The 27,186-nt window shown below is 47.2% G+C and overlaps 1 protein-coding gene across 6 annotated transcripts in view; it reads right to left on the minus strand.

Annotated features, from left to right (window-relative positions):
* The window catches only part of sash1a (SAM and SH3 domain containing 1a), a 291,932-nt gene that overhangs the window by 62,120 nt on the left and 202,626 nt on the right, over window positions 1-27,186 (minus strand). The window contains exon 1 of one of the 6 annotated variants that reach the window (XM_035421916.1): window positions 10,068-10,328. The exons of 4 other annotated variants lie outside the window; for them this stretch is intronic. In XM_035421916.1, coding sequence (XP_035277807.1) covers window positions 10,068-10,070 — 3 coding nt within the window. In that variant the 5' untranslated portion in view covers window positions 10,071-10,328. Of the gene's footprint in view, window positions 1-10,067; window positions 10,329-10,415; window positions 10,888-27,186 lie in introns of those variants that run through there. One more of the 6 variants, XM_035421915.1, reaches the window with a different exon arrangement.

Genomic DNA, 27,186 nt, shown 5'->3' on the forward strand with positions numbered 1-27,186 from the left:
ATTTCACAATTTATGTCACAGTCCCAGTTTGGGATTGTCAACTCACATTTAGCGCTTTAGCGACGCTACACATACACTCACTGGTCTGGGAATGTCCTTAGCCAGGTCTGCCACAGCTGTTCCCATAACAGGTGGATGCGCTCATGCGCTCTTACATTGTAAGTCACTCCGGATGAGAGCTTCTGCTAAGCGCATGTCATGTAAAGGAATGATTATCGCACGGGGAATCCCAACCTGCTGCAGTGGGCCTTTTTGGAGCCAGACCAACCAACAGAAGGGGCTAGCCTGTGGGATCGATTGTCGACAGGACGAGCCACCCAAGCAGCCCAAGAAAGCAGATCTCTGATGTGGCTGTATTTCCACATTGCTGACAGGAGAGGGGAATCTAGAAGCTTCCGCTGTGTGGGGGCCCGAGTGGTCACACGGCACACGGCCACCAATCGCCTCTGCTCCTCTGCGTCTGGCCCTCAAGAGGAGGCCAGCACATTAACCCTTTGAAGTGTAGGCTTTTCGGAACGTTCTAGTGTTCTAGAACTCTCCTGCTTTCCAGGACCAGCAGTGATTGTTACATCAGCATTAGAATGTCCGGTTAAGAACATTCTAGTCGCGTATTTTTTTTTGTGACCTCACAGCTTAAAGGGTTAATGGGGTCGGGGGGATGGGGGGGGGGGGTCGCGGGGACCGAACATCTGGAGGGAGTGTGGATGAGAGGAGTCCCCATTAAACTCAGCCTTCCGCCGCGAAGGAATTCTGCACGTGCAAGTTTTCAGCAAACGCCTGACATGTCAACCGCCAACTGACCTCTGCATCGAACAGCGCTGGAATTCGTCCGACCCCCCCCCCCCCCCCCCCCCCCCCCCCCCGAAAAACACGCTTCGTCCTCCCCAGAAATCCGCGGAATGCGTCTCGATGTGATATTCCTCACAGGACGCCAGGGTCGTTCGCCGTAAAAAAAAGCCTCCAACTACCGTTAAGCGGTTTCCGTGGCGATACGAGAAGAATGCGACCGCAAGAGTCGTGTTTGTCGAGATCGACGCGGCCCTCGAGGCCACGATAAGCAGGCCAGCGGCGGAATCCAGCCGTCCTCCCGGCTCTCGTGAGCGAAGGGAAACATTCCGAGCTTACGAGACTTGCGACACTCGGGGAGTTTGGGAAACATCACGAGCAGAGTAGGTGTGACCGTCCAACATTCCCCCACGTTCCGGAACCAAATCTCACGAGCCGCGGACATCACCCCTCAGCTATTTCCTGGCTCTCGACGGGCCTCGCGCACCCCCAAAATCGCAGGGGGCCCCTATCTGCGTGACCGATAACGAGGACCGCTCGCTGCGGTACGCGACACGTGGGACCAATTTTACCGCAGAATCCGGACAATTCCAGGACCCCAGTCCGTGTTCGCGAAACGATAATCACCCACGGTCACAAGGGAGAGTTACCGCATGACACAGATAAGCGATGTCCAAGCGACGAACTGGCTGGAAGGCTGAAACCAAACAGCCCCATGTTCAGAAAACTTCCCAGAGCAGAAGGGCTGATCCTGGATCAGTTTTCTCCGTTTCGCTCATAACGGATACGGTTAGGATTTGGACGGGGGGAATCCTGATTCTAGATCTCGAGGCACTTCTTAAAAACACAAGACCAAGATAATCCGTGAGGAATGCGGGTATGAACGCATCCGGGTTTGAAAACTTCATCATCTGGACAGAGGAACTAAACAAAAAAAGCCATTATGCCTTTTCTCTGACTCTGACCGGCAGAGGTGACCCCGTGTTCTCCCCCAAAAGAGAAGGCAGATGCACTCTGGACTGGGGGGGTCCTGACAGCAAGAAGCAGGGGCTCATGCAGCTGCCCGGGAGGAATCCTGTCGCCCCCCCATCCCCCGCCCCCCCCCCGCCCCCCGCCGATTTCCGCTGACCTCTACCTCCTTCGTAACAGACCTCGGCGAAGACCCATTAACTGATGCATTCCGGCAATTCCAAAAAAGCCGGGTGCTTCCGAGCTCTCGAGGGGCGCGACCCGCGCCGAGCGGTTCAGCAGAGGTGTTAGGATACGCGGTACCGGCGGGAAAAACCGGCGGCAGGCTACCGTTTAATCTCTCCGTAGGCCAGTCCCCTGGGACCGAAGGTCACCAAGCACACACACTCTCACTATGCAGGATAATGGGTGAGGAGCTGGTCTCGTAACCTAAAAGGTCGCAGGTTCGATTCCCGGGGCGCTGCCTTTGTACCCATGAGCAAGATGCTTAACCTGCATTGCTTCAGTATATATCCAGCTGTATAAATGGATGCAATGCAAATGCTGTGTAAAAAAAGTTCTGTAAGTCGCAGATGGACAGGAGCATCTGCTAAATGTGACATAATGTGTGCCGTGTTTATTCCTGGTTCAGTAAAATAACGCCAGCAATCAGCCCAACGATGACAGGGCATAACTTCAGGCTAAGCACTGAGCGCTGAGAGGCCGGCATCTTGGCTGTCTCTCTCTCCTTGGCTTGTTTAATTATCTATAGCAGATTTACTTATTTATCACCGATTCAAAATGACTTGATGAATCGGGACAACAGGAACAGATCCAAGACCACCTCGGGGCCCGTTTAGATAGTTGGGTTAATCGTAGGTCACTGGGAAAGTGGATAACGCTCAAAGCGACCGCACCGTGCTTCTAACCTCCTCTCCCCCCCAACCCACCCCCATTCCTCCAGAAAACGCAGGAACCCTGGGCCCAGGACACACCTGACCGTTCTCCTCTACCTTACAGCAGGGGGCGCTCTTCAGATTCCAGCACATTAAGCTGAATGCAGCGATTTAGCTACATCTTCACATCGCGGTTGTGGGCACCGGGGAAAAAACAGACTGGAGTTTGTTATCTGGACGCAGCTGAAAGGGTCTCTGGGTTCTGGGTCTCACGCAACGCGGAGCGGATTACAATCGGGTACAGGCGCGGCACGGAGCACCGCTTTTAAAAATCTCTACCAGGACCAATGTCGGGGGAGGGGGGGGGGGGTAGGGGAAAAAAAAAACCCCCCTCTGACCTCACCCTGCATCCAACCAAAACAGGCTGACCCCGTTTATCCACGCGAGCCCTCATTGTGCTGACACGACAACGCTGGAAGGGAATTGTTCGAACCGCGCAATCTACGCAGAGCAGAGTTTCCTGAGATTGGAATTTTTTTTTTTTTTTTTTTTTAAAGAGTCCCGATTTACCCAGCTGGCATTTAAACTCGAGGGCGTTTTGTGTGGCCACAGATTCGCTGGATTATATCAGCATTACGGCGCTCAAAAGGCCTGTTTGCAATCATACGAGGAGACTCGACGTGTGCCAGCACGCTGGGGTTTTCCCCAAAAAACGTGACTAGAAAAGGCATGGGGAAAGGTGAAATGACATTCACAATGACACAAAAGAAGAAACTAGGAAAATCAGGTGGCAAGGCATTCATGTTGTCACGCTCTTGTCCAATATTACGAAATATTACAAAACATTGCGTTATACGAAACATGAAAAAAAGAAACCTTGTTTTCGATTTCATGAAACGCCATCAATTCCAGAAAACGAGGTGGAGTTTGCACTGCCAAAAAGAGAAAAGAGATTTCCAAAGTGTTTGCTGAAACTCAATAACCTTGCCAATCAAAAAAAAAAAAAAAAAGACAAAAGACTGGATAATGTTGGAATAGGATCTGGACAGAACCCTCGGAAACTTTTTCCATGGTCTGCTCAATATCACAATATTGTTCGATATCACATGCTTGCAATATAATGCGCAGCAGATATGTGCTAGAGAAAAAAAAAAAAAAAAACCTTTAAAAAAAGAAGCACTGCAGTGCTTCATCACTGTCCTGGGACAGACTGGGTAACAAACCAGTAACCATATACTGTCACCAGGGAGGAAGAACCGCATGACACAGATAACAATGGCCGACCGGGCGGTGAATTAGCTGAAAGGGGGGGCTGCTCAAAGGGCGAAACCAGAGGTTTGTGATGTAAGCCCGAGCTAACAAAGCCGTGAGTGATGACATCATTATCGGCCGCGGGAGAGAAACGAGACTGCCGTCCGAGGTGCTCCGAGCGGATTGGTCGATCCCCGCTCTTCCTGCTCTTAGACAATGCGAGAGTCACGTGACCGCGAAGACCCGAGACGTGAGACCTGAGACCTGGCTTGCTTGGGTCACGAGGAAGGGGGGGGGTGGGGGGGGGGCGGGGGGGCTCCTGTCGCAACCTTTACCGTAAAAGAATAAGAAAATATCCTTCCCCTCCCCCTCCCTCTGTCCATCCACCCATCCATCATTCCCACTCTTTCCTGTACTCCTGCTCATGTTGGGCTCTGGTACAAGGCCAGGCCTACTGAGATCCAGTAAAGCAAAAACCTCCGAAGGTCAGCTTCCTGTCCTGATCTCTGCCAATGAATCATACAGGAAGAAGAAGAAGAAGAAGAATGAGGTAAAGTATGGAGAAGACCTGCCCTGGACTAGTCATAGAAAGAAGGGGAAGACAGTGTGTTTGTTTGCGTGTGTGTGTGTGTGTGTTCGTGCGTGCATACATGCATGCATATGTGTGTGTATGTATGTGTGTGGCGTGTGCGTCTGAGTCTTTATGTGTGCATTGTGTGCGTGTGTGTATAGGTATGTATGCGCGTATGTATGTATGTGATGTGTTTGTGTGTTTTTGTACAGGGGGGGGTGAGAGGTTAAGGGCAGCTTCCTGAGGAAATCCACAGGGCAGAAAGAAGAGAAATGGGGGGGGGGCAGGGAGTGAGTTTGGGGGGGGGGCACCAAAGTCACAGTTAAAGAAGACTTTGAGCCCTCCTTAGTGGGGACTCAGTTTGAGCCCTCCTTAGTGGGGACTCAGTTTGAGCCCTCCTTAGTGGGGACTCAGTTTGAGCCCTCCTTAGTGGGGACTCTGAGCCCTCCTTAGTGGGGACTCAGTTTGAGCCCTCCTTAGTGGGGACTCAGTTCGAGCCCTCCTTAGTGGGGACTCAGTTTGAGCCCTCCTTAGTGGGGACTCAGTTTGAGCCCTCCTTAGTGGGGACTCTGAGCCCTCCTTAGTGGGGACTCTGAGCCCTCCTTAGTGGGGACTCAGTTTGAGCCCTCCTTAGTGGGGACTCAGTTTGAGCCCTCCTTAGTGGGGACTCAGTTTGAGCCCTCCTTAGTGGGGACTCTGAGCCCTCCTTAGTGGGGACTCAGTTTGAGCCCTCCTTAGTGGGGACTCAGTTCGAGCCCTCCTTAGTGGGGACTCAGTTCGAGCCCTCCTTAGTGGGGACTCTGAGCCCTCCTTTATGAGGACCGCCTGCTGTTTGCACACAGACTTAGGGCAGGGCTGGAAGGACTCAGGGCACGATTGAGTCATTTTCACCCCCCCAACCCCCCCCCCCCCCCCCCCCCCACCCTTCCCTCGTCCCAAACTATGCAGCACCTCCCCACCAATTTGGACAGCCTCTAGCCTTGGCCCGGAGAGCCGCGATGTGATCTAATCCGGCTGTCACAAGCCGCTCCAGCCAGCGGGTTTAAGGCTCAAACGCAAAGTCAAGCCTTCGGGGGGGGCGGGGGGGAGGGGGGGCTGACGCACACACCAATCAGAAGGCGGCAGCCGCGATGACACTCAGCTCCATCGCTCAAAAACTGCCACAGCGTGTCACTCACTGACCGACATATATTATTACGCCCTCCCCAACCTACCCGCCACGTTAAAAAAAAAAACACCCCAGGTTATTTTGTAGAAGTCATCCCCCCCGCCCCCCTCCCCCCATAAGGGGATGACAGACCCCCTTTCATGCGCCCTGAACGCAAGTACAGTACGGCACACAGTCAGCCATTCAGATACGCGGTTAAATCGTTAAGCGCTGAGCGTAAAATCATGCCCGTAAACGAAGGAGCTGACCTACATAGGCAGCTGCTGTAGGAGCCTGTGGCAGCAACAGCTGGAGAAGGAGGTGGGGGTGGAGGTGAATGAGGAGGTGGTGGGTGGAGGAGGAGGTGAATGAAGAGGTGGGGTGGAGGAGGAGGTGAATGAGGAGGTGGGGGTAGGAGGAGGTGAATGAGGAGGTGGGGTGGAGGAGGAGGTTGGGGTGGAGGTGAATGAGGAAGTGGGGGTGGAGGAGGAGGTGGGGTGGAGGTGAATGAGGAAGTGGGGGTGGAGGAGGAGGTGAATGAGGAGGTAGAGGAGGTGGGGCTGTAGGGGGAGGTGAATGAAATAAAACACTGCTTCACAATGAGACCTGGGTGGAGCTCAGGTGTGTCACGCAGAAATACAGCCGCAGGAGGCCAGGGGCGTTTTTGTCAGGTCGGCTGCGGTGTCAAGGCCCCACACCCACGCCGGAGCGGGGGGGGGGTTGGTGCAACAAAGAGGCCCGATCCTTTTCAGGACGTCCCCCGCCAGACTGCTGCTCTTAATTATGCGATAATCCCGATGCTTTTATTCGGGCGCGATATTTGTATGAAGTGGTGAGTTACAGCTGCGAGCCGCACATTCGTCTTCTGCGCCAGCCTCTGACCGGGGCCCATACCGCGGGTGAGTCAGCATTAGTGTACACACAGCCGTTCAGGAGGCTAAGCCCAAATAATTGGTTGGAAGGAACACCAGCAAACACAGCAGACCCCCCGGGAAAGGAGTTGTGCACCCACCCCCGACCTACTTCCACATTGGGTATGAGAGGGAGTGAGACACACACACACACACACACACACACACACACACTCACCAACCCACCCACTCACACACACACACACACACACACACACTCACCAACCCACCCACCCACACACAGACACTCACCAACCCACCCACTCACACACACACACACACACACACACACACACTCACACACACACACTCTTTTCTCTCGCCTCATTACCCAGGTGTTTGAGCGCTACCCACTGAACCCAGGCCCTGCTCTTCTACACAGAGATGCCACAGGCCAGCCCCGGATACAGAGGCTGATTTACTCCGAGCAGCCCTGGACACCAGCGGTCACGTGAGAGGGCCGAATGGAGCTGGCTCTCTGAACTGGGCCCACAGAGCAGCACTGTCGAGGGCCGAGACTCCAACAGCAAGCCCACTTCCTGGCAAAGCAGCACGGAACCACGGTTCTGCTACACTCATTAAGCAGTAATGAATATTTATCAGGCCTTTAGAGGCCACACCTACGCTCCTATGCTAAAAATACATCCTCAGACCCATTTGCTACTTGAGGCACAGGAACTTCTCAGTCCCTCTTACACCTATTACGGCAATTAACATTGTAGGTTTGCGCATTTGATACTTCCAAGTAAGTTACACATCAACCTAAATGTTTTTTCTTTTCCTTCAAATTTCCAAGTCAGTGTCCTAGAACTCCATTGCCCTCAATTACCAGGAGCCATTGTTGCATCAGCACTGGAATGTTCAGTTAAGAACGTTCTAATCACACAGTTGTGACCTCACACCTTAAAAGGGTAAATGACTACCATGGGTTGTAGCCATAACAACCCAGCATCAGCTCTTTCAGGCCCACTTATCTTCTTGAGAGCACTTGCGTAATTCTCTATAGATAAGAGCATCTTTCCAGACATGCGTAGCAGTAGGTTCAGTCAAACACACCAAAGCCTGACTTCTCACTGACTTCAAGACACCCGTCGTGCTTGGTCACAACCGCAAACGAAGGGCGCACAAACGAGGGAATTCTCATTTAACGCATTCCCACGTGCCACGGCGGTTCTGTGGTAGGCCGCAGGTGAAGCCTACGCATCAGACCGAGGGAGCGACGCACACTTCCTCAGCCTCTGCAGGACGGAAAGTTGTGTGGGGACCGTCACATGACATCTTACTCAGCGCGAGACCGGTCTAATATAGTAAAATGACATAAGAGCTTCCTGGAAAATGAACCAAGACAACATCTAACCACAAGCAGAGTACTAGCATGCGATATGTCGCTCTTGGCCATTAACTGAATAAATAAATAAATATGATAACTTAAGTGCACGCACAGCTTCACACTTCTTTCTGGAGGGGCGGAGGAAACCATTTCCTCCTCAAGTCAAACGTCACGCAGTAAATATCATTACAGTGCGAACAGAAGCACGTCTGTTCATGTAACCATTGGGATACTTACACTACCTGCAGAATGAAGTGTCGTTGCGTTTTCCGTTAACGTAGATACAGCATCGCTATGAATTTTGGATAGTTCCTTAGTTACTTTATCCCCGTATCCTAGCAACAGCATTACAATGCGACAAGCGTACCGCCTTCCATAACGACAAACAAATAACAAAGTTTCTGAGGAATACAACGATGCAAGTGACTGTGAGTGTATTAACTTAACTGGAAAAGTTTGAAATAATGTTCTCCGTTACAGCCAATGGAAAGTCACCGCACAGCAAGCGCCAGGTTGGCCTCCCCAACGCAAGACACTGCCCAACTGTCGCCATCGCTTACGCTGCGCGGCACAAACGGCATCCCGCCGCCAGTGTCTGTCAGCTCGAGCGGCCGCGATCGCTCCGGAATGAGAACGCGCAACATCTGAGCGCCGGTCAAACCAATTAATCCGTCTCTCCGGCGAGACGTGTCCATCTGATGCCGCTGGAGGAAAGACTATACCCATCAAATTCTGTTGAGCTTTCCCTCAGGGGTAGCCCCCCCCCCAGGGTAGCATCTAATAACCCCCGCCCCCCCCCCCCCCCCTCCCCTTCCAGGGTTGCCCCCAGCCACATTAAAATAGTAAAAGGGTTCATAAGAACACGCAGGCCCACCAGCGCCAGGACGTCCTGTGCATCGCAAGTAGCCTGTAGATTTAGTGCGAACCCTCTTTAGTCTGGGACCCCTAAATGTGGACACAGGCCTCCTGAGGTGATAAATTCAGTTAGGACATATGGCAGAGGTTCTCTGTTTCCTTCCCAATTTCAGAGTTTGGTCAATGGGAGGGAGGGGGCCGGTGGGGGACAGACTTGCCTCACTCCTAGGACTGAGGCCATTCACACACAGTTTACACTGTACAAACACAGCTGAAGCCAGCCAATGAGCACGCTGCAATTTGTTATACATTTCCAATCAACTTCGGTTAACTACATCCCAGCAGTCAAGTTTGTGTATTTAGGCACAGTTGCCTTTGTTCTGATCGACTTATCACGGTCATTTCGCACATCCCTGGCAACTGCAATGTTTCAATGGCCATCAAAGCTACCATGGATGTTAAAAAAAGAGAAGGTGGTAATAATGATTTGATACTACTTTTAAAACTTCCCTCTCAAAACTGGCCAGGGTATTTAATAGAACTCGCTTAGTTATATAAGCTAACTACATTTCACAATGAGCTGGAGGACGTAACTAATAAATAAACAAACAAATACATTTAGCTACAAACTCAAAGATGACTAGAGCACATGTTGTTTGTTTAAAAAAATGTGTTGGGAAAGCAATTAACTGGAATAAAACTTGATACAGTCTTAAACAGTTTTAGTCTGGAAACAATCTACATGCACGCAACTACCTGGTCGGTTCATTAATAAGTGTGAAAAAGACACGCTGCTGATTTAGCCGGCTAGCCAGAAAGCAATTAACAAATGGAACACAACGAACAGGGCAATTACGCAGGATTAGACAAATTATTTCAACTCTCAACAGTTTAAGGATCAAACGAAATGGGCTGTGAATGTAAAACACTATCTCGGCCCAAAATACTAACTGAATAGGCTAATTCAATTTTCGGGATTGTTTTCCGTCGCGGCAGACGTGCGTTTCCCAAAACGCAATCCCTTCAACAAGTGGCAAAAATTCCCAAAAGACCCACAGGGCAGGGTTTAGCCAGTAAAAGTATCCTAAACGAACAGATGATTTTGCGTGTTTTACAGTGGTCGACTTAGTAGTGGTCAATCAAAGTTGCCAGAACATAGATACAGAGCTGTGAAACTATTAAATCCCCAATCAGACTAGGCTATAGGCGCTTGCATGCCGAATTGGATTCACCAACTGGTTTTCCTACGGTCCCCCGTACCAGTCCATCGGGGCTAGCAAACTTGTTTCAGCGTAGGCTACTGTTTGGTTATTCGTTAACATCAATGACAAATGGAGAAGAATTAAAATTAAAATGGCTGGGAGCCACATACCATTTTTATGCGATCTCCGATATCATTGATAGCCGGATCATCCAATGCCAACGAGCTCCGCAAAAACTATTTGGAAGACAGAATCCTGTAGTCCGATTCCAAAGGGAAAAAAACGCTACACCATATATTGATAATCGAAACAAATTTAAAGTTTCAACGCAAGCTTTTTTTCCAGGATGCGACAGACAACTCCGCAATTTACACGTAGCCTACTTGCTCCCGTCAATAGTCTGACAAGACAATGAGACCCCCTTTTCATTAACACGAGTGAGAAGCCTTTAGTCAGTTGGCTGTTACCTTCCTGTTTACCCCTCCCCCCCCCCCCCACCCCAGACGCCCCAAACTTACCAGCATCCCCATCACATCTGTCCATAGTTTAGAGAAACTGTCAGACAAGTTGCTGTCTGCCTGATTCTCCGGAGCGGAGGACGCGCGGTTCTCCTCCATGGTTCTGATCTGTCTCCTCGGTTGAGCCGAGTTTTTAGTCCAGGAACACAAGGAATGACATGGGTTTCTTTGCGCTCCGGCTGTGCTGGCAAGCACCTTTGGAAGTAAAAGCAACGTTGATCTCACCCCTCGCAACTGTCACCATTCCTTTCCACGTATGTTTTTAAAGTTGACATCCATAGGGATCCAAAATATTCCTACTGTGACAACACAAACCCGCCCGACCAAAGATAAACCGCACAGGCTACGCTTCGTCGCCGCATATACTGTTTCTAACCATTATTATTTGCATCAAAACAAGACAGCGTCAAAGAGTTTGCCAAAGTCAGGCAGTACGGGTGCTGAGATTCCTTCTAAAAAAAAGTTGACTAGATTAGTTCTCTGCACCGCGATGCCAGTCCGCTGGTCTGAACCAAAACTTACAGCAGGGGTGGCCCCAAAAATATCCACGAAAATATCGACCAAATACAAATGCCCCCCCCCCCCCTTCGATACGTCGGAAACGAAAACAACAACGCAAAGCTAGTAAAACAATGTACTAACATCGGGCGTGGTTTTCCAGCTTTAATCCTAAATTAAGGAAACATTCCCGTTGCGTTCTTGTTGTTGCCAAACTCTCCACACGCCCGTCTCCAAAATGAACTCCCCCTAACTTCACATGACCGTTCTCCCCACCCAGCAAAAACAGCTCGGCAACAAAAGATACTCAAATGTCAGTGCACTGTACGTGGAATTGGAGCCGACCAGAAAATACATTTATTGGTAATTTCTTTAAATAAGACCATAAATCTGATTGCTTGGCATAGTTTTTTAACGTTTCCAGGCAGATGAAGGTCGAACAGTCCTATGCTATATAAAGGTTTTATTGTTGTTTTTTTTCCGCCAATGCTTTCTCCCCATTGATAAGCAACAGACAAAAAAAAAACTTTCATTCTTCAGACCATTGTTTAAAAACAAAAGCGCACAAGAAATGTATTTTAAGGAATGACGTTTTTATGTCCTATTAATGTTACCAAATGTAACCAATCAACAGGCTAGGAATTGTTCCCAGTGAAAGGCATTTTAGAATAATTAGGCCTAATGGTATACCACTGTGGCAAACTGCAAGTGGTAAATATTCATTAAAAAAAATACAATATAGCCTACATTATACATCGTCTCAATATACATGGTGGTAATGTCCTAAATAAACCGAAATGAACAATGTATGAATACAAATGTGACACATCTACAGGGTTCATCATTACAATGGGCGAGTGAAATGATACCTGCAAGAAAATTATACGGTGACATGCAGCAAACCCGTGATCATGAAATAGCCCCATCATGAGTCAAACATGACTGGCTGCTGCACACGTATGAGGGGCTTAGCACGCTGTAAATAAACCTGAAGCTGCTAGACGTTGGTCAGATTTTAATTTGAGTTCGTCACGGCGAAGCTTTTGGTCAATTAAATGCAGAACTGTATATTTAGGGAGGCGAAGGAGTAGTCCATTCCCCTGCAAAAATGAATGCTAGCGCAGTGCGTCTGGGGGGAAAAATGCACAGACTGGCAAACGTATTGTCTTCTCGCAGAGTTACCCTGGAGACAATATGTAATTTTCCCCACTAAATCCAAGTCGTGTAGGCTTCGAAAATGACTTCAGGTCCTTTCCTTTAGGTTCTCCATTACAATCAATGTCTCTTTACTGTAAAGGAACGTGGCAATTTTTGTGGTTGTGGTTAAAAAAAAAGGCGTCCAACTCCAACACTGTCTGTAAAGCACCATTACTGCGATTCCCACAGACTAGCCAACTGGAAATAGCTTAGCAGATATAATACTAAGCTTTCTGTAGGTTCCAATTTTGCAAACGTGTTACAGTCACGATAATGGTTACGTGCACTGCGGTATAAACATACGTGAAAATGTGACGTAAGAAAAAGCCATGTCGGCGTCAGCCAACACGCGATATGAATGGCCGTGGCACACTTAAGTAATCTAAGTGAAGTCAACAATGATAAAATAATCTTATGACACCAAACAAGATAGAGTAATTGACTTGAAATTGAAATGCCCTACGACAATCTCTCTGCTAAGAGTGGAATCTGTGTATTTTAAAATGATGTGGTGAAATGGGGGGAGGGGGTGGGGGTTTTTTGGTAAATGATGAAGAGATGGAGATATATTTAGGTTGAGAGTGGTGGTGGTTGGGCATTATTGTCTTTTCCTTTTTTGAAGGGGGTGGGTGATTTGGGTGGTAAAAATGGCATTGGGGTATTTATGGAATGGTTTTTTTTACACTTCTCCCACTGCGGGTGGATGGTAGATTGTACAAAGCAATGAGCGATACAGGTTTTATTCACAGTGGTACTTTAACATGGTGATTTTCTGTCAGAAATAGAAATGTAGCCTTTGCCAATGCTTTAGATGAATAAATGAGTGATTATCCAATAGCATTTTATTATGTACAACTTCTGTAGCACTCTAAAATGATTTTAATGACTGACACTGATCTCTCCCACTCTCTCTCTCTCTCTCCCTCCCTCCCTCTCCCTCTCCCTCCCTCCATCTCTCTCTCCCTCTGTCTCTCTCTCCCTTCTCTCTCTCAGAACTCCTGCCATGGATCCCTCCAGTGCACCATCCGCAGTTCACGCCAAATGAAGAAGAGATCCAGGCCTTCTGGAAGAGCAGCTCAAGAGTAAAAACAGGCCAGCCAGTCAAGGGCCAGAGCAGTGGTCTCCAACCCTGGTCCTGGAGAGCAACGGGGTCTGCTGGTTTTCATAGTGACTCTGCACTTCATGAATCAATTAGAGCAGTTGATTACACAGTTAACTCAACTCACCTGGGTGTCTTGGGTCTCAACTGGGTGCTGATTTTAAGGTGAAAACAAAAAACCAGCAGACCCCGTAGCTCTCCAGGACCAGGGTTGGAGACCACTGGTCCAGAGGGATTCCCTGCACTGTCTCTATATATACGGGCCGCGTTTCTTTTTCCCCCATACATTTCACGGGCTCCGCACAACCAACAAAAAAAACCAACAGCGCATTCGTGGTCAATGGCAGGGTCAATCTGCTGTCTTTGTAAAGACTGGCAAAAGTAACCAGAGGTCAAAATCTTACGTTTCCCTGAGCCCTTTCACTCTTCTGCATTTCGGGAAGCGAAAAAGAGACGTTTTTTTTTTTCCGCAGCGGTGAAAGTTTGGTGCAGAGATGAGCTGGAGATCAAATGGAGGAGGAGGCTGCTATGCAAACCGTAGATCCCCGGGGGCTTATAATATTTCCCTCTTAAGCCAAAAAAAAGAGAAAAAAAGGAGAGAAAAAATAGACAAAAGTAACTCAACTCTGAGGACGTATCGAATGTCCCTGCATTGTGGAAGTGATAAGAAGCTCTTTTTCCTTGCGAAGCATCTGAGCGACACCATTGTGAGGAAGAAAAACCTTCACTGCTCCCAGCATGCACTTCTCTGAAAAACAGGCTCTTGCTGAACGGCAACAGCTGCGAGGACCTTGTGACAGATACCAGGGGTAGAGAGAGAGAGAAAACAGCAGAGGAGAAATTCCTGAGACCTGCTTCTTCTTCTTCTTCTTCTTCTTCTTCTTCTTCTTCTTCTTCTTCTTCTTCTTCTTCTTCTTCTTCTTCTTCTTCTTCTTCTTCTTCTTCTTCTTCTTCTTCTTCTTCTTCTTCTTCTTCTTCTTCTTCTTCTTCTTCTTCTTCTTCTTCTTCTTCTTCTTCTTCTTCTTCTTCTTCTTCTTCCTCCTCCTCCTCCTCCTCCTCCTCCTCCTCCTCCTCCTCCTCCTCCTCCTCCTCCTCCTCCTCCTCCTCCCCTCCTCCTCGCAAACACTGAACAGGAAGATCAGAAACAAGGAAGGACGTTGCCTGGAGAAATGCCTCCCGCTGTAAAAAAAAAAAAAAAATCGCCCGCTTTTGAATTGGTTATCTTCCCCGATTCGGTCGGACCCGGGCGACGTTGACGTCCCGCACGCCTTGCTTCAGAGCTCTGTATCAAACAATGCATTTCGTTTTTTTTTTTTTTTTTAAAGCCGGTCACACCCCTTCCTCCCCCCTGGCCCCTTCCATCTACATAATTATGACTAAATCCCATAGAACCGTAAAGGTCTGGGTTTAAAAAAAAGAAAGGCCTTTCTCAGGCTGAAGTTCCTCGACAGCTGTTGGGTCAGTATCCTGTTTACAACCTTTAAGCACTGAAAGAGCTGAAACATTAGCCAGCTTTGTTCTTTTTTCTCTTTTTAAAAAAAAAAAAAAACTTTCTGAGAATGCCAGGTTTGTGCAAGGCCTGTCTCTTTAACTTTTAGCCCTTCCCTTGTGATTTCTGGGCAAAGCCTCACGACGGTGGAATCTACGAAGTGGGAAACCCTTCAGGACGGGTTTGCTTAATGTCTTCCTGTTGCCAGGTTCTCGTTGCTGTCTCACCGAACCCTCCTCCCACCCCCCTCCCCCTCCCCCTCCCAAGACAATAAAACAGAGAACAGACTATTGTGGTGTCATCTTTTTCTGGTAGGAAACAGAGATCACGCACCACCAATCACAGAGTACATTGGTAACAACCAAGAGAATAACGCCCATGGTGATTGGTGGATGTATTTTGCCTTTACGTCTAAGCAAGAAATAGAACCCACCAGTTCTATGCTCTTGGCATCGTGCTATTGGTCGTTATCGGCATATTCTGATTGGAGGAGGTCCTCTCTGTTTTCTACCAAAAAGGTGACATCACATCTGTCTTACCCATATCTTATTTGGCCCCTCAACCCCCACTCTCCTCATGGTGTCAAATGGCCTTCCTTTCCCACCCCCTGTTGTGAAGCAGACCCAACCCCCCCGGGCCCCCCAGCCCACCTGTACCACTAATGAAGAGGTGGGGGGGCGGGGAGCCATTTAAGTCAATACCCCCCCATTCGAAAGCACAATTGTCAAGGAAGCCGTTAATTCCATCTAAGCATTCGCAGATCATGCGATCAAGGTGCCACTTTGTCAGACGGAGTTAATTCTACACCCCACTGCCTGCATTGTATTCCAATCTCCTGCTTTAATCCCAATACATTTAAAGGCCCTTTTCTGCATGATGATCTTACAGGACTATTCAGGCATGCGGCAGACTGCCTGTACAGATAACGTTCCTTCACGTACGATCCGTTTATACAGCTGGATATATACTGAGACAGGTCAGGATTAAGCACTTTGGGCATTCAAGCGTACGCCAGCAATGCCCCAACTGGGAATGGAAACCGCAACCTCTGGGTTACAAGCCCAGTTCCCTATAACTGCTATACTACACGGCCACAGAATTGCGCTAATCGACTATATAAACAAAATAACAGAAACTGCAAAGACTGCACCACAGACAATATGCAGAATCACACATAAAATATAGCACTGGAAACGCTGACCAAACAGTCAATGGCAAAAATGCAACTGTAACCGATGCTAATCCACACTGTAAATGCAGGGGGGGGGGAAAAAATAAGAAGATCAAGTTTTCAGTACTCTAAAAAAAATACCCAGGGACCAGCTTGTGGGAGAGCAGTGATGTCACCAGTAGCTTAGACACACTCCTTTTGCGTGGGTTTTTTTTTTTTTTGGGGGGGGTGGGGGGGCATAACTCAAGACAGCCGTGAAATGCGGACGACTCGACTCGCTAGCGTGACCACATCCAACGCAAAATCCGTCCCTTGCAACTTCATCCCAGGCAAAGGCGAAGGCAGACCCCCCCCCCCCCCCACCCCACTCCAAACCCAAAACAGACCCTCCCCCCCGCCTCTCCACCCATCCCCCCCCCTCCCATAAACCCTGCACCTGCTGGATTAATGGCTGCCTTGTCTGTCAGCGGGGCGCAGCGGCGGCAGCGGTATCCGGGACGAATTGATATTCCGCGGAGGAGAGGGGACCGGGGGACGGCCCAGTTAGCGGCTCTCACACACAGAGGAGAGGAGCGTTTCCTCCACGGGGGCCAGTTTGGGCCGGGGCCCTGGAACCCACCCTCACATCACATCGGTGTTTCTTTACAGCACAGAACTCTCGCTCTCTCTCTGTTTTGGGTGGAGGGCAGTGGGGGTGGGGGCCGGGGGTGGGAGAAAGGGAACAGCTGAAAATGATCACTCCTCACCAGTCGAGGAGGGGTGAAGAGGCTCTGGAGAGAATTAGGGGGCCAGTGGCTGAGGAGGGGAGGCGAAACCAGAAATGAGGGAGATGACCCAGATCTGGAGCTTCACTACTGAGATGGTTTCCCATCTTAACTCAGTCCCTTGCGACTGACACTTCAATGGCAGTGTGCACTCCAACAAAAAAAAAAAAAAAAAAAAAAAATTTTATCATAAAATGTTTGTTAAAAGATTTACAGGGTTTCAGTTTCAATAGTGTTTCAGTTTTTCAAAACACTGTAAACGGTGTAGAGTAAGGGCAATAACTCAATCGTTAATGACCATCTCATAAAATAACAGGACTTACCATTAAATAACATAATTTATTAAAGATTTTTCCTTCATGAAATGGTTTTTCTTTGGCAACACTGAGTGTTTTTTTTTTTTACAGTGTACTGCAGTATTGAGGCTGTACACCCCAGCAGAAACCTGTTGCCCTCACTGCCCCATACATTACCATCTCAGATTTAGTCATATATCCCGGTACACAATACACAGGGGTGAATGTGTAGCATAGTTTTGTCACTAGGTTTATAACTCTGAGGTCTCAGGTTCAATTCCCAGGTAGAGCACTGCACTTATGCCCTTGAGCAAGGCACTTAACCCTTTGAAGAGGAGGTTTTTTTTTCAGAATTCTTAAGCCGCGTTTCCACCAAAATTACCCGGAACTTTCAGTCCCAGGAACTACTTTACCAGGAACTAAAAGGTTCCTTCAGCCAATGGTTGTCTGCGTTTCCACCGGGGTCTAAAGTACCGCGAAGATTAGGCAAATTAGCCCACTGACGTTGTCGTCGGTCCATCTGTCATATGATTTCTTCTGTAACCCCATACTACCACCGAAGTAGCCTACATTATTTTCCAATAACCGGGACAGCCCGGAGGGGTTTATTCCACTTATATACAACGGGTTACCAACAATGACTATATATGGTTACTTTTGTATTTATTGATTTTCATATATCCTCTCAAACACATTCATTAGCAGCAGAAAACATGCACACGTTGTAAACAATTTTCTGTTTTATTACTTTCTCGTCGTCAATTCCATAGAGGCTAATTGCAAAATGACAAGAATAGAACGAAAACTCGGACTTGCGTGAAAATGTAAATTAGTAGTGGTACAGCCAGCGTTTGCTTTCCTTCGAAGTTACTGCTAGCCGAGCAGCGAAGTGTGCCCTCCAGATGCGAACCATGCACCATAAATGAGTCCATAGTCTTCCTGGTTTTTTCGTGGAATTGAAAAATGGCAGTAAAATTGAGTAAAATTACGGCAGTCTGAAAAAGCTAAAGCGAAGATTACTAGAATTAACCTGTTATTTTACCCGGATAAAAAGTGCGGAAGGTGATTTCCAGTTTGCTTGTACTGTATCACCAATGTTAATTATGCAGAACTACCGCATACCTCACATAACTGTATCAAACGTTTTGAGTCAATTACAACGGGCTAACAAAGAAAATCCGGAAGAAAATATTCAGCAACCGAATTAATCCGTTTGAATGTTTTGGTAGTCTACGTAATATGCTGTCCCAGCACGAATGCTTAGCATTTTATAAAACGAATACTAAAGCAAGAAAAGAACAGAAGAGCACACGTTATAATTCCAAGACGTTGACAGGTTATAACCAAAAGTAGGCTACTGCGCCGCATAACATACAAGTTTGATTTGAAGTTATTATGAAAATAAATTGGTTTGCCGGTGCATATTTTCAAACATGGCGGGTAATGGCGGAAAATAAATACAACACAAATGCTACGAGTACTCGACCAATCAGAAATGTTCAGCGCTGCAAGCTCCACCCAAAAGGTTCCTGTACTTTCGGAAAGTACTACCCCCCGAGCAGGAACGTTTTGGGGGGTAAAACAAAGCCCCCAGAACTAAATTTAGACCCTAGTTCCTGAGGTGGAAACGCACTGAGTTCCTCAAAAGGTTCCTAGTTCCGGGGTATAGTTCCTGCGGTGGAAACGCGGCTTTAGTCAGTGTTCTAGAACTCTGCTGCTTTCAGTCACCAGTAGCGATTGTTACATCAGCATTAGGACGTTCAGCCAAGAACATTCTAATCGCGTATTTGTGATCTCACACCTTGAAAGGTTACACCTGAATTGTTTTATGAACTACCTAGCTGTATAGATTTGACTGTACTTAATAAAAATGTAAACTGTGACTCTGTTCAATGCTTAAATATGAGAAGAAATTAAAAAAAATAAAAAAACTATGCACTGCACGTTGAAGGACACCAGCAAGAGACAGTGGATCTCCTCAGTCAGTGAAAGTGACCCTGCAGGTCAACGACTCGGGACCGAAAATAACCCGGTGTCTTGACCCGCCTGGGCAGTGCTTGATGAACACAGGCCCTGAGGAACCTTCTGGAAAACAGACTAAGCGAGCATGGTCAGCATTCATGCACTCTGTCATTTAAAAAAAAACAAAAAACTGTCAGCCATTTTCTCACTCCCCCCCCCCCTTCTCACATTCCAAAGGTCTATTTTTCAACAGTATTCTATGTGAAAACAAACAATTATTCAGAAAATGTAAAACAACAATATTTTCGAAAAACATGCCAGAGTATAATGTTACCAGTCTGTTCTGCGAGCCGCGCTCTGTAATGTCCTTGGCTTTGCAGTTGACTTACATTCTTTCCCATTGTGAGGTCACAAGGTTGGTTGAGTGGACAGAACTGCACCAAAAACGTAGGGAGACCACCTCAGGTTCACTGTCAGAAGGCATGCATTTCCTTATTTTCCACAGGTAGGAGGGCACCAAACAGTTTAATTCTAGGTATTAAAGCAATCAAGAATAAACAACCTTACTCAAGCATAGAAGCTCATTATTCTGTTAGCAGCCTTGGAGAAAAAAATCCCCCAGAATCAATTATTATACTTTAAATACTTACAAACAAGGCCGTTTCAAATCCAATTCACAACAAAGCAGTTGTTTCAGTTAATTATCCTCTCGGCAATAACTCCTCTGAAAGTTTACATTAATGAGAATGACCTAGAAACGCATATCAAGAAAAAGATCTTTCGCAACCACGTTTGGTTTTCAGTCTGTTTAGTTTTAAGTAATCCATCAGCCCCAGGGACCAATCCTAGCCTGTTAACTGACAGCCATAGTGCCCTTGATCTCTCTTGAAAGGGGCATGGATTATAACAAGAGAAGCACGGGATATAAATAAATAAATCACCTTCACGTTCAAAGAACGTTAATGGCCGTCTGCTTGGCTTCCATTTGCTCCAGGTGACGTTAACGGTTTGCTTTAAGGCGATACGTCATTGACGTCACCTTTCATTCACAATGCAAGGCTGTTAGTTACCAAAGATGTTTTGCAAAAGCCCTGAGTTCGGTGAAGGGAATGGAGTGATTTAAGAGGGTCAAATGCGCAGACAAGTCCGCCGGTCAAACAGAGGACAGTCTGTTTGCGCGTTTCAGTATGAGATTAACCCAGGATTCCTTCGCCCCGCGCGCGCTCTAATCGTGCATCCAAAGTTTTCAATTGAAGTTTTGCGCTACAGAAGTGTTCTGAATAGATCATCTTCTCCATGTCGTCACAGATCACATCTGCGATTCAGCTGCCTGCTGTTTCCTGTCACTGCCGAGCCTGGCACAACACAAACAAGACACGTTATTTCAAAATCAACTCCCAACGGCATTTCGTTTCTGTCGAACTCTAAACAATTAAGAAATTCCACAGTAATTTAGCAACACTGACAGTGCAGATGTGGTTTCGGAATCCGAAGACTCCCCGATTATCCCATGGGGGCAGAACACTCTCAACAACCGGTGGTGAATTACTATAGTCCGTTACAGTCCGGGCTGCATGGGGACGCGCACAGGTGCGATTCGCTGAGAAACGATCAAACGGCGTCTCGCTTACCAAATCGGGCAGCTGCGTTGCAGTGCCAGGGCGATCCGCAGTTAATGCCAAAGCGTGTGATTCTCAATCACATCACTCACGAGCTCATCGCCCCTGGCGTTCCGGCTCAGCGGACCTAGACAGGTCCGCCGTCTGTCTCTCGCAAAACTTAGCTTGGCCCGGATGCGATGCGGGGAACTTCTTCCTAAACGCTGATGCGAACCGACGGCGGGCGTTAGCCTACCTCGCAGAATGACCGAGATTTAAAATGATGACAAAGTTGGCACCAGCAGATGGGGTTCTGTCGCTACATCGCAAAAAGCAGGTGTCGACTGACACACAGTTAAAATGATTGACTAGCCGGCAGTGTCATGTCTGAATTGCTTTAAAAAAAACTAAACTAAAAAAAACTATACATAATGCACAGTCAACGGTTAATTTATTCTGAAATAGCCTATATCACCCATGAAATACAGAAACGTCACGCGCAGTTACTGTGCAGTCCATTCAGTGAAGTACATGTGAAACACGTATGACGCATAATGATTTCAGATGAGCTTGTATGCACTCAGAGCCGAATGAAAGGCCACTGTTTTCCAGTTCGCTGAACCAACTGAACTTGTCAATTTCGCCCCCTGCTGGTAGTCGACACGACCTGTCAGAACAATCCTTTTAACGCAGCAAAACGACAGCTGATGTTGTAGGCCTACCGTAGTTCTCTTTTTTTTAGCCAATAAAGCACTTTCGTGTTTCGCAAGTCAGCAGGGTTTTTCTTTAACAATCAAACATGGTGGTAACTTCTGAGTGAACTTGATAATTTCTTGAGGGGAAACACTGACGTCTGGTTTAAATAATACAGGGTTTTCACGAAGTAGCCTACGCAATGCATGCAACTCGGCAGGCTATAATGCATTTGACCATACGCAATAATCAACGGTATTCTCGCCGAGAAAGCTCTGGCATAAACGTCCTAATTCACAGCAGCTTCCTGTGCCACGCGGTGCACGCGCCTAATGAATACTGAATACCCTGAAGCAAAGAGGTAAAAAAACAAAAAAAAAAACATCCACTTCAAGAATTAGATACAAACACAATGCACTGTAATCGCGTTAGACAATTATGTCTGATCATTTAAAGGCGTCTCGGGGAAAACAGCCAGAGGCTTGCATCTAAAGCAGCCTATCCATAGATCCTTATATTTTTTTTATCCTGATGATAAAACAGGTCAAGATGAGTTTCACATTTCATTTAATATGAAAATATAAAAATATGTTCACATGGCAGTGATCGGAGTATATGAATTCTCTTCTGCCCCCTGATGCCAGCACCTGTCCACCTTTCCACTTGTGGCTCATTTCAAACTCCAAACGGCTTTCCATGGATCCCAAGGTGCACCTCAAGGTCTGGAGAGGCATCAGCGAATGAGGGGAGGAGGAGTGTTGCCTTTGGAGTCCATTACCAAATCCTGTGGTGCGCTGAGGGTAATTATGGCTTCAGGTTTCTAAGTAGGTGCATTTTACTGTCCTGCAGTGTTTATGAGTGCCTCACAGTTACAGCTGCACATCCTGTACATTTTTATTGGCTGAGGCCTACTGTAAACACATGGCCTCCAGACAGGCCACCAGATTTAAATAAATATTTTATGCACAGACTACTGACAACAACTGTAAATGATTACAGTATTAGCATTTTATTTTCTGTCCCTTCAAGTAGAATACGATCTCTTGTGCAGTTCTTTCAAATGCAGGGTAGCTTCATACACTTTGCCCTATACCTGACAGCCTGTACAAGGTTACAGTGTACAGCCCAAATGTACTCTAACTGAGTCAAAAGTGCACAGCCAGAGTTGACTTTGCACTGAGTATTTTGCATAAAGAGACATGAATCAACTTAAAAGACAAATATAGATCCACATTGTAAGCATTTACAGTTCTCCAGTCTTTTGAATGCTCGCATGCTATTGCTTATGAAGGATGTCATGTGATTTATTTGACCTGCAACTATCTGGAGACAAGAGTTTACATTTGGTCTCTCCTTAGACATTATAATATTACATTACAATGACAAGACAAGACAAGACCGGGTTTTTCTCTGTGATCCTGGTTGTTGTAATTACTGTCATCAATTAGCCTGGAATCGTATATTTCACTGACAAGAGGCGCTCTTGCACTCCCCCTCCCCTGTCTGAATACATTGCTTGTTATATGATTAACGTACCAGGATTAGCCTTGTCACCACATTTTCACTGAATAATTAACAATGTGCAGAAGCATACAGCAGACATATTGTATGATACATCTGCCACGTTTTCAGAATGACCAAAAAAACAAAAAAAGAGGAAAAAAAAAAAATCTAACTGAGGAATGCAAAAACCCACAAATCCAAAAATTAACGTTCGCACTTTTCCCTTTAATTACATGTCTGTTTCCTGAAATCACCAAAAATTAATCTAATCATGAATAACGTGTCACAAAATTGAACAAAAGCCACGTGAAGTCTGGTCCATTTAGTCATGGGTAATGATTTTTTTGAAAGTCTTTTTTTTCCCCCCCCTTCTCCAGGTTGGTTTCTGGAGCTGGCATTTTAGCGCAAAGACGTTTGACTCTGAATCCGACAGCTCTCTTTGGAAACCTGAACCGAATGTTATTCGAGAGTTTCTCAGCCGACTTGTGCGAAATGTACAATTATCGCTCTAAACTGACAATTACACCTTCTGTGGATTTCCACCGAGGGTTATGACTCCATTCCTTTGGAGAAGCTTTGGAGGGGTTTGTGCATTCCCCTGTTTACCGTGCTGTTGACCAGGCAGATTTGAGGCTGTTCAAAATATTTTGTTGCTAAGCGCCGGTGCCTGAACGACACAGACGAGAGGGGAAACACAGCCATTTATATTAAAGCCATTTTAGAGAAACTGGATTTCACCACACGCTCAAACATGCACTCGAGAAACCACAGCCTCTCCTCTCCATTATCTACCAGTAATCCCTGCTTACAGCAGCACAGTTTGATTTTCAAACTGCTTTTTAAAAAATTTAAAAAAGCACAGCCCCCGATTGGAAGAAAAAAAAACATAAACATTAACCCTTTCATTGCCAAATAAGTTTGCAATCATTTGTCTTTTACGCATCAGGTGTTTGCGATGTATCTGGGCATCCTCAAGAGTCACAAGGTGATCTGTACAGTTAGCCATGCCTTTTAGCATTTCAGGCCGCCCCCTTTAAAATTCACCACATCGCCCCGTAAGTCAATCAGGAAGTAGGACTAAAAGCATTCATCTTAACTGCGACTGCCAGCTTAAGCCTGGTGATATCCAGACACGTTAGCCTCCGAAGAGACTTGTTTTACCCTGGAGGGCAAGTCAAAGTCTGTTTGATCTCTGCCAGAACAACTTGCAGACCAGCCAGATTACAGTATGCCTTGATTAATACAGACTAAAAGCATGCGCTTTTTCAAAAAAAAAATAATAATAATAATTTTTAAATGATGAGAGGGTACCATGACTGCGGGTGTAAAAAAAAAAATGACCTCATTTACTGATGGCAAACACAGGGTTAATTCATTCAGTGGACTTCCAAATCTTTTAATTAGGGCAGCAATCACTGATAATCAGCGTTTCCACTTTTAAAGCATGGCATACCTCCTCAGTCACTGGGCAGACCCAATGTAATTACCCACAATTCCATGCTACCCGCTGTCCTCACCGCACAACCTTGTCGCTTGGAGACAAGGAAAAATACTGTCTTTCCACGACAAATAACAATCAGTAGCGTGTGCCGTGTGCGGTGCGTGTACTCGGGACTGCTCCTACTGTACGTTTCACACAGCTGTAAGCGATGAGAAGCCGTTCGGTTTCGGGGGGAAATCTGTAAGGGCGGAGAATTCCCCTCCCCCCCCGGAGGTTCTCTGGGACGGTGCGGTGGAGGAAATCTGCGGTGAACGGCCGCTTGGTTAAAAGCATTCTGCGGGGAAAGCGGACGGGACAGGCCGTCTCGGCGGCCTGGGGACGGACGTCGTCACCGATGCAGTGTTCCACAGGCCCCCCGGGGGGGGGAGGGGGTGGGGATTTTGGGGGAGGGGGCGGGGGGTGTGTCTGGATATTCATCTCAACCTCCGGCCAAATGCGTCACAACGGCCCCCTCCCCCTCATGACCAGCGCCCATGTGGCCTAAATTTGCACGTCTGGACACAAAACCGAGCCGGACAAACCGCTGCGGGCTGGACTGGAGGCGACTGGAAACGGAACAGCAGCCCTAAATATAGCCCGGGAAATTCACGTTCTCAGGGCTGAAATCTTCATTCTGTGCAAAAAAAAGTGGTTTTTCAAATCAGGAACTCGGGAAGGATTTGGACCTGTGAAGTAACGGTACGGAAAGGGCTAAAACAGGGGTGTCCGATCTCATCCCGAAAAGGGGTGCAGGCGTCGGGGCAGGTTTTTTTGTTTTGGCCCAGCACTACCGCACCCGGTCTAACTATTTAACTAATCACGGTTCTTCAGTCAGTACCATGATAAGTAGAATCAGGTGGCTAAAACAAAAACCGGCACCCTTTTCGGATAAGATCGGACGCTTCTGGGCCAAAAGTATTCGGGCCCTGGGCGGGATGCAGCCTTCTGGATAGGAGATGACGTTTTGTGGGGGTGGAAGCCTGGCCCTCTGTCCCTGTTTAGATTGGACAGACCTTCACTCTAGTGGAGAGCCAGATGGGAATGGGGGGGGGTGAGGGGAAGGGGAGGGGGGGGCATATGGGGACGATGGTTGGCGAGCACACCACCGCTGGGGAGGAGAGAACAATGTGTGATTGGGAGGTCACCCCGACTTGACCTAGAAAAATCCCCAAATCTGGGAAATATCAACAAAAATCTCTGCAGTCTGTTCCCAAAGCAGGACGCTCCAGACTCTGTACGACTGTGGCGAGTTGCGGATCCTCTGCAAAACTGACAAGGGTTAGAAAATAGGCCTGTTCATCCAAATGATTTTCTACAGTTTATTTTCCATTTTGGCTGAATGCAGAATATCTGTAAAATACTCTTTCTGTGCCAAAGAAACCTGGTACTGGACATGTTAAAAATTATGTTTTCAAAAAATTGGATTTATGACAAAAGGAAGACTGGACTGCAGGGCTAGATTTCCTAACATACACAAAGTATCTATTCTTTCGTTCTTTCCTCACCTTAACAAGGGTAGTCCCATACGATTTTTAATCAATTCCACTGTCACAAACACAGTAAAATGATCTGTGTTAAATCTATTCTTACAGAGTACATACAGTCCCTATTGGACTCATTTGTACCCTGTTAGAGTTAAATTAACACTGGACATTTTATTGTGCAGCTACAGTCATTTCAAGGCTGCCACACAGTACCTCTGACCAGACAGAATTATGTTCCTGACGGCAAATGTCCTGGTGTTACCCAACACCATTTCGCAAGCTGGCTTATTTTTTCGAAAGTTCTGTTTAGTTCACCCTGCAAATTCGTGAAGGTCTGCTACACAGAGTCTTTTTTTCTTTTACTCAGAAATGCAACTTCCAGTTCCACACAGAAAAAGTATAGAGTACTTGCAAGAAGTAAACAGAATTAAAAAATGTAGACCAAATAAATACAGCTTGAATGACTGACAGTTCCAATGTGCATGGTATTCTTTAGCAGCAGATTTGTTTGATTTTGGCTCAGTAGCTGCTCTTGGAGGTCATCTGAGGAAAGTCAGATGTTTGAGCCTCTGTCTCGAAACCAACAGAAAGCCAGTGCAGGTGAAAAAAATAAAGTCAGACAGGTGTGGGAGTTTACTGGCGGGGCAGACTGACAGGTGAGACACAGCGGTGGGACTCGGGGGGAAGAAGCAACGCAACACGATTCAGGTTTTTCAATTGGGGAGTTCGAAATCAATCATCGTCATGGCATCCCACGATGCACAGGAAGTCAAGTCTGACGGCAAGCTTAGGGAACGTGTCATTCTTCACAGCCCTGATGAAAATGTTCCCTCTTTGGAGGGAAGTACACCGGGGGAACGTGCTTTCGGTTTTCAGCCTTCCCTTACGCTTTCACTGCTTTCAGTGTCCCAAGGTGCTGATGGGAGATGAAGTCCAGAGCAAGCCATTGCAAAGTGCCTTTAAACTTGCACGGAACTCCACCTCCCATCAACCCCGTTTGTCGTATGAGAGCTAAGTGTTCTTATGCATGTTAAACTTGCACCTGGTTTGTTTCTAAACAACCCCCACTAAACCAGAGCTGCTGCATTCACTACAAATGCTAGTGGATTTTAAAAAAAAACATAGATGTTTACGCAAGGAAACCAGTGAGAGGGCTGCACTCCGGGAGTTAAAAACAGAGGGGGATGAAAAGATGTTTTCAGCAACAATCACCCTAAAACGAGTTCAGCAGATGACAACAGTGCTTTCAGGGTGCGGTTAACAGAATAGATGCTGATTGAATCCGATCAGCTCGTCTCTCTCTCTCTCTCTCTCCCTCTCTCCCTCTCTCCCTCTCTCTCTCTCTCTCTCTCCCTCTCTCTCTCTCTCTCCCCCTCTCTCTCTCTCTCTCTCTCTCTCTCTCTCTGCCCAGCTCTAAATCATGCAGCACGCCTCTCTGCGTGCTGCGCTCTGCCTGATCCGAATTTCAATGTGATTTCTGTGTTTTGCTGAAAGAAGACGCCCCCCCACCCCCCCCCCCCCCTCCACCCCCCAAAAA

The sequence above is a fragment of the Anguilla anguilla genome, chromosome 6 (genome assembly GCF_013347855.1).
Source record: "Anguilla anguilla isolate fAngAng1 chromosome 6, fAngAng1.pri, whole genome shotgun sequence".
Lineage (NCBI taxonomy): Eukaryota > Metazoa > Chordata > Actinopteri > Anguilliformes > Anguillidae > Anguilla > Anguilla anguilla.